The sequence below is a fragment of the Castanea sativa genome, chromosome 6 (genome assembly GCF_040712315.1).
Source record: "Castanea sativa cultivar Marrone di Chiusa Pesio chromosome 6, ASM4071231v1".
NCBI classification, from domain to species: Eukaryota; Viridiplantae; Streptophyta; class Magnoliopsida; order Fagales; family Fagaceae; genus Castanea; species Castanea sativa.
In genome coordinates, this window is record NC_134018.1 from 17,813,724 (window position 1) to 17,822,476 (window position 8,753).

At 35.2% G+C, this 8,753-nt stretch overlaps 1 protein-coding gene across 1 annotated transcript; it reads right to left on the bottom strand.

Annotated features, from left to right (window-relative positions):
• Positions 1 to 4,668: 4,668 nt before the first annotated feature.
• On the bottom strand, positions 4,669 to 8,666 carry LOC142640336 (uncharacterized). The gene is made up of 2 exons (XM_075814395.1): positions 7,421 to 8,666; positions 4,669 to 5,253 (listed from the first exon to the last, which is right to left on the bottom strand). Exons 1-2 carry the CDS (start codon positions 7,680 to 7,682, stop codon positions 4,925 to 4,927), a joined length of 591 nt encoding a protein of 196 aa, XP_075670510.1. The 5' UTR covers positions 7,683 to 8,666; the 3' UTR covers positions 4,669 to 4,924.
• Between the last annotated feature and the right edge of the window lie 87 nt (positions 8,667 to 8,753).

The window sequence follows — 8,753 nt, forward strand, 5'->3', positions numbered from 1 at the left end:
GTGATAAGTTGTGTTGGAAATTTGTGATAAGTTTTGTTTGAAACTTGTGATAGCAGGGAACTTGTGTTGTGTTGTGTTGTGATATACAGCAAGGAATTTGTTTATTTAGATAAGTTGAGTTGGAAACTTGTTGAAGTAGGGAATTTGTTTATTTTGATAAGTTGTGTCATGACAATGATTTGGAAACAATTTGAAGTTGTGTTGGAAACTTGTGATAGCAGGAATAAATCTCATTCAATGAAGCTGTGATAACAGGGAAAAGAAAGAAAAAAAACAGGGAAGAGGAAAAAAAAAAAAAAAAGAGAAGCTATAGCCGCGTTTTTAAAAAACGCGGCTATAGCTTTTTTTTACCTTCTTACCTGACAGAGGGCTATAGCCGCATTTTTTATAAACGCGGCTATAGTTCCGAGCTTCTGAGCTGACAGAGGGCTATAGCCGCGTTTTTTAAAAACGCGGCTATAGCCCTCAGCCTATAACCGCGTTAGGAAACGCGGCTCAAGCGGGTCTATAGCCGCGTTTTTCTGAAACGCGGCTTCAGGCTTGGGCTTTAGCCGCGGTTATAAAAACGCGGCTACAGACCCTTGGGGTCTGTTGTTGCGCCACTTAGGCGTGGGTTGTAAACACGGCCATAGAAAATGCAGCTATAGGTTATAGCCGCGTTTTTGGGGTCTATAGCCGCGTTTTTTAAACGCGGCTACAGGTCCCCCTATAGCTACGTTTTTCCACCCTATAAGCTGAGATTTATAGCTGCGTTTTGTAGAAAACGCGGGTAAGACCAGCTTACACAAGGTTATAGCCTGGACCTGTAGCTGCGTTTTATAAAACGCGGCTATAGGCTAAGACCTGTAACCCAGTGAAACCCAGTGACAAAAAAGTGAATCTAAATATAAACTAGCAAGAAACAACAAATAGCAGTAATGTAGATATGTCAAGGTTTAAACTTTTCTTCAAAATAATTAACATGTCATACCCTTCTCAGAAGAACATCCCTATCTCATTGTGTACAGGGACACTGATAAAAAATTTCACGTTAATTTACATAGAAAATTATGGGGAGAAACCCTTTGTTCAGAAATTTTGGTTCTCTCCTCATAACACAAGTATCATTATCTAACAAGCATAAGCATATACACATAAAATATTAAATTAAGATAAATTAACAAGACTATGAATATTAAATTAAGATCAATTGAATTAAGCTAGCAGTACTACAATGTTTTTTTTTTCCTATGATAGCTTCACAACTACTTTTTCTTTTTTTTGGGGGGGGGGGGGGGGGAGAAAGAAAATAAAATATTATTAACAAAAAAATTCAAGGAAAAGATACAATGCATAAAACACTTCAATCTCATATGAAGAACAACTGCTTTTTCTTACATGTTTGGGCTCATGACAATCACCATATTTGATGCTCCTGAGAGAAAGAGGTTGTTGGGCTGCAAAACAAGAAATGTTCAGTCCAACTCCTAATGCACTAATCTTTTAAAAAACAAAAATCGATGTTGAAAAAGAAAAAGGATGAAAATTTCCTACATGAGAAAGAATTTAATACAAGCAATCAAATCAATAAAAATAGAACATTACCATATGGCATCCTCCCGTATGGCATCTAAAAGTGCTGCATGTCATAAATTACCATAAATAACTTTATATCCACAAAACATTACAACAACTGAAACATATAGGAATAATACCAAGGGCATAAAGAGTTTTAAAAGAGAGGTACATAAGTTTAAAGACTTTGTTTTAAATATTTTCTCAAATCTTCAAAAAATTTAATGTATAAACGCCAATGGTAAAACATATATCCCAAGTCCACAGATTAATGGATTTGTAAAATCGGCATAGGATTGCAATAAGCTTTTGATGGTGTTTACAGTGCATTCATAAGATGCTAATTGCACAAATAAAGGAGTGTTTAAAAACATATAAACCTCACTATATGGCCAAATAAAAAATAAAAATAACTTGTAAATAAATCATATGCATTACAAAGGACATGAAAAACTAGTGATCTAATAACCTACTGCATATGAGAACATAGTATCAAAAAGTTACCAGTGTTTTGACACAAAAAGGTCTGGAAAGCTTAATGTAAAATCAATTTAAAGATACACATTAATATTATTATGGAGTTCAAATATTATTAATATTAGCTAATTCTAATAACACTCAATTCCCTAGAAATAAAATCTCTTGACACAAAATTTATGTTAAATTTTGATCATGTGGATTTTCCTTCATCATAATCTTGGAGGCTCTTTCACCATTTAGAATTATTGGAGATTATCTATTGAAGAAATATCATTTTTAATGGGTTTACTTGAACATGTAGGTTTTGAAAATTTTATTCGCTGTGGAGGTAGTTTGTAGAGCAGTTTGGGTCAAAGTGATAGGTATCTGAAAGAGATTTTTTTTTTTCGTAGTTTAATTGCTCTTGAAATATAGTGATGAGTGACAAATTTGTATAAACTGATACAATTGTGGCTTTAAAGTAGCCCAGTGAAAGTGTGATAAATTGGCTCAGCTTGGGATGAATTCAGAGGCTTGAATTCTTGTAAGTTAGGGAGATTGTGATATTCGGTTCAAAAAAAGATAAAAATGAGATTTTTTTTATAGGGGCAGCTTAGTAATTTTGCTATTAGGTGACAAAATTCCAAAATTTACTAAAATTAACAAAATTGAGTTAAATGCAAAATCATAAATTACTGACCGTAAGGCTCATCCCAAAACAGATGGGACCTTATTCTGACTTTTAAACTAAAAATAATAAGGAAAAAAAATATTATTATACATAGCAAAAACACTGTTTATAGGGCTTTAACAAAGGAATTTACCTAAATTAGGCGATGCTTATGGCATTGGTCTTTAGCCTAGATCAAAATGTCATTTCCCTTCAACCTATTAAATTTCATGCAATTTTGACATTGTTGCCCTAATGGCCACTACTAGCTCCCCCTTTGATTTTGCGTTGTGACTTTCGTGTCTCTACTGCTCCAGGAAGGCGTATGTTGTCTGTTCTACATCACCCTTGCTTGCATATAGATGACTTGTAATGACTATATGTTAGACAGTAGTTGATGAAACTATGTCACCTTCCATGGCTGCCTTACATCTGAATTTTCGTAATGGCCAGAGAGTAGCTGAAGCACTATAAAAAAAAACCATCCAAAACATATTGTTCAGCATATTACTAGTCAACCAGGTAGATACCCCGAAGCCTTAATGAGTTTGGGAACTTAGTTATCGACTAGGATTGTTAATAAATCACCAAACCACACAGCCCGAGCCAAAGAACATAGGCTTCAAATATGACCAAGAGTTTCCTCACAAGCCTTACATAGAGGACAGCCGTGAGAAACGACAATGTCCCTCGTAGGCACATCATTCACCAAATATTTTTCAAAGCTAAAGCAATAATCTTGTAGGGTATCTTACAAAATTCCACCCTAGCCTCGTAAGAACCTAACTTAGTATAAGGCCAGAATACTTCATCAGAGTTTGGCAAAGGTGTATCATACACGGATAATACTAGTTGCTGATTCCAAGACCAGAGGTCTTGTCCATCTGATCAGTCACCCAAGCAAGTTTCTCAGCCTCTGTGCCTTTGTTCCCAGCTCTGGAACTAGGCCAAAGAAATGGTCAATTGGAATGTTAGTACCATCCCCAAGATCCCACTTAACCTCAGTTAACTGTGTCCCTCTAGACCAAAGGATACTCCTCCTAGATTAATAAGAAATATAGGTAAATCTACACTCAAGTGGAGTGTTGAAATTAAAATATTTTTTGTTTAAGAACGTCATTCATGAAAAAAAAAAATTAGGCTTGGCAACAAGCGTCCAAAAGTGGTGTACATTTCTGAATCACTAAATATACAACATGAATCATGGTTTTATGCAAGTAAATAAGTTATATCTCAAAAAATAAAAATTAAAGTTCTGTTGTACATTCTGTTCTACTTTTTGATGCTAAATCTTGTGAAGAAGCTTGGTCTCCTCCCTAAAATTTTAAACATTCCTTTTGCGGAGACTATAAATCCAATTGATCTAATTTGTGTTTTTTGTCGCAGAATCATAGGGCAAGGACTTCTCTATCCCTGGAAAGACATGGTCTATATCTCTGGATATGGTGTTTAGTGATTGTAGATATCTTTTGTAGATATTCCTATCAACATGTCTGTTTGTATAGTTTGATAAATCTGAGAACTAGACTTCTAATGATACAATCTTCTCTAATCAATTTGGGTTACTTCATTGCTTCATAGTTTCAGTTCTTTTGGGATTAATTATTTGCTTCATAGTTTCATTTTAAACTATTTAATAATTTAAATTTTCTAGGCTACAAAAATAATGAGAGCATCATTTTATTGGACAAACTAAGCATGCATGGCAAGTTTGTGGTACTTAACAAAAAATATGGTTGTATGGGCAACTAATGCAAACATAACAGAGCTTCATTAGGTAAAATCTAAATTTTGAAACTTCATGATGTAGAATCCAAACACCCCCAAACTTTAGGGGTGTGGTTTGCAAATTTAGCCTCAAAGATTAGTATATTAACAACATAAATCATTCCTAATCACCCTATTCTGCCACATCGAAACAAAGGCCAAAGAGGTGGTTTAGGGGGAGGGGACAAAGAGAGAGAGAAAAGAATAATTACACAAAGTTGCAAAATCTGAGACATACAAATTCTTATTATCCAAATACTTAATAATAAATATATCACTCCAATACTTAACAGCATATATCATTCCTCATCACACCCAATTCTGCCACAACTCAAAACAAACACCAAAAGAGGGTGAGGAGGGGGGTTCCGCAATAATTACACAAAATCTAAGACATAAAATATTTATCATCCCAATAGTTAACAATTATTTCATCACTCCACCCATCTTGTCTCCTTGAAATGAAATTGTCTTCTACTTAGACTTCATCCTAATTATTCTGACGGTAGGAACTATCAAATCATCCAAAAATTGCCTACCTATAGATTCCTTCATCATAAAGACTCTGATTGCATCCTCTGGTTTTATATCCACATTTGGTTCGAAGGAAGAGCTCTTCTCTGGCTTGAAATCTGCAAAAGGCTTATCTATCTCTGCTCGTTCAATTAATTTCTTGTATTCTGTGAATTCTTCCTCCATTTTGCTTAGCTTAGCTTGCAATTCCTTTGTCTCTACTTCATTACCCCCATACTTCTTTTCGTCATGGAGAGATCGTGAAAGAATCTTATAAAATAACACTCCACCTACAAATACAGTAGAAACACAAGAAGATTATGACAAAAGAACAAAATGTAGGAGGATAATAAGGATTTGGTTCTCCTGAATCATATGTAAGCTTATTTTACTCACACAAAAGACTAAAATAATAATCTGTCCGTAGCACACAATTCCAATCTTGTTATGGATGGTGGTCAAATCGTTTTAATATGATTCAATTGCTACAAGGCTTGTAGCAAAGTATTCAATGCAATTCAAACTTAATGTGAATGCTGACATCTTGTATGAATATCTTGTGAGAGGGTTATAGTACATTTGTGTTAATGAATAATGTACTCCGAATATCTTCTCTACATATACATGTGAATCTCATCATTTACATTATTAATCAAGGTATTATGATAATGGCCATGAAGGACATTTTACTTAATGTCATAAGAATTCCAAAAACTAAGCATATAAGTATTTCATTTGAGATGCCAAGAGCTTTGTAACTCAATTGACAATTCCTGGTGTTTATAACGGAGACGTCTAGTGTTTAAATTTCCCCTCCCCCAACTTTTGAATTATCAAAACAAATAAAAATAATATTTCACTTGAGATATAATTGGTGTAGTTTATATAAATCCAATTGCTTTGATATTTGCGAACTTGATATTTATGATAAATAGGCCTTTTCACGAAAGTAGTTTTCTAAAATCAAAATTATTGGATTCATTTAAAGTACTCGCTTCATTATATACATACAATTAAGAATTGAAAGGGTGTAATACATTATCCTCCAAGTATTGAGAAGTTGAAATATGGGTGTATTGCATTCAAGAATGGAAACTGACATGTTCAACATGTAATTTTTTTAATGAAGGAACCCAAAAAATCCTATAAAAATAAACATGGTGGCTAAGCACTTTGTGAAAATAAAGAGTCTAGCCATGAAGCCAAAAAACCACTAGACATCCCATGTGTTAAACCTCACAATTCTAAACTATGAATTTTAAGCTCGGGAGATTTATATGGTTGTTAAAAGAGATAAATGACTTAATAAGAAGAGGAAGTGCATGTTTATGTGATGTTTTGATGGTATTGTAATAAAAGATTACAAGGTATTAATACATCCATGATAAGTAGAGACCATATCTTTCTCGTAAGCACCATGTAATTCCACGACAAGAATGGTAACATAAGTATATATGCTAATCAAGAAACCAAAAAGTAGCAAAAAGTAAGAAAGAAGAACCTAATGGATTTTCCCCCAAAAACCTTGTACTTTAGTGGCATTTCTTGATCTCCTTTCTGAGGAAAACCAAGGTTCAAGTCCCCCTCCTCCACTATCAACAATCAAATTATCAAATAACCTAATGGATTTTCACTTCAACAATGTTTATAAAGGTGCAAAATGCCTTACGGCATATAACTAAATGTATATACAGTATTGATGGTGATGAAAATAGGTTGTTTGACAAACTAATTACTATCTATTATTTGATGGACTAATCCTTTATATTGGAATGGGTAAAGAGTTCTCCCTTGCAGCTTGTCGTTCTCACATAAATAGTGTAGAGAAATTTCATGAATACAAAGTAAATGTACACGCATCAACAAATGCAAAATGCACCAACCTAGAAGTAATTTTTATCAAGTTTTATCAACAAGTGCAATATCAAATATTGTAACTATTGGCGAAATCCCACTGCATATCAAATATTTTCATGCGCACAACACCACTCTATATCGATTATCGAATATCTTACAACCGCACATTACCACTGCCCTATATCATGCCGTAGCAAGAATATGTAACTGTCTTTCCCAATTCCTCTTCTCAGCAACAAAAATTTTAATCTTGTTATCTCTAGAATTTTTTTAGTTGATTTCTTAATATATTTCAATTTTCATTCATATTTGAGTCTCTACAATATACATTCAAAATAATGTTCTTACTTCACTATATTAATGCTAAATTCTTGATTATATCTAATACTATTAAATCTAACTAAAGTACCAAGAAATAGGATTTATTTTTTATTATTTATTAATCATTATGATGATTAAACCTTTAAAAGTTAAGTATGGAGAAGTTAGAACTATCTATACATTGATCAAAACTAAACCTCTTTTTTTTTTTTTACGGAGCACAACAAAATTAGGGGGGGGGGGGGAAGTGTGATAGTGTAGGTAGTTGTAGTGATAGACCTGGGATGGTTTTGAGGCCCTCCTCGAAAGCAAGAAATGTAGCGCCTTTAGCAAAGTTGGTAGCAATCCGACCGATCTTGGAATGGGCTTCCTCGTCTTGCATGAACTGGATCACCTTCATCCTGACGACGTCATCAACCTTGGCAACAGCAGCCCAGCCATAACCATAAGAGCTTGAACCCCACCCCTTCACAGTCGTTAGATCAGGTGCGCTTTGTATCACCGAATTGCTTGTAGAGGAAAGATAATCCCAAATCCCCATATGATATCACTCTCTCTCTCTCTCACTCACTTTTTTTTTTTTTTAGAAGAACCCTCTCTCTCACTCAAAACGCAGACTGTTTGATCTAGCGCTTCAAGCTAAAGTAAGGTCAAAAGATCTAGGCAATGAAAACCCGACCCGCGGGTACCCGGCCCGGCCCGATCTTAATGGGCCAAATTTTACCCGATTGATAAATAATAAGGCCAGATATAGATTTTTTTTTTAAACCCGGAACGGATCCGGGTCGGGTCTGGGTTTTATGCATACCCAGACCAAACTCGACCCGTATACAAAACCCTAGATATAAATACTCTCTCTCCCCTATCACATTTTATTTTCCAAACCCTAACCCTCACTTCTCAGCCGCCCCCCTCTCTCTTTCTCTCACTCTCTCACAGAGGCTCTCACACACTGCCGCCGGCCACCTACAAACCCTAACCCTCACCTCTCAGCCGCCCCTCTCTCTCTCACAGAGGCTACCACACACTGCCGCCGGCCACCTACTTTTGCTGATCTTCGAACAAACCTCAATACAAATCCAAATCCTTGCTGCCACCGTTATCTTTCATCGCCGTCGTCGTAGTCATCGTCTTCGAATCATTACCAACATTAGACCATCATCTTCATCGCAAATCTGACAGCGAGATTAAAACGACGCCGTCGCAGCATAGAGCCTCCAAATTCTTTTTTTTTTTTTTTTGAATTTTAGCCACGGGGTGATTATCCTTGTGAAGTAGCACTGTTTTAGTTCTATACTGTGTTGTGTAGTTCAGTTTGGATTCAGATCCCTGTACAATACATTTCTAATGCGAGGGCTCTTTTTCAATTGATGATTCCATTTCTTTTATTTGGTGTTCTGTTGGCTTTGTGTGATGAATGCAAACCAAAAGGGTCAATGGTTTAAGACGGCATACGCACATAGAGTAATGTTCTTTCTGGACAGATGACTGATAGCAAAACTTGATATATCATATTGAAGATTGAAAATAGTTTGTTTGTGATTTGTATTTTTTTTTTTTAATGATTGGATCGGATTGGGCTTCTGAATGGGGCCCGGTGGGGAGGGTTTGG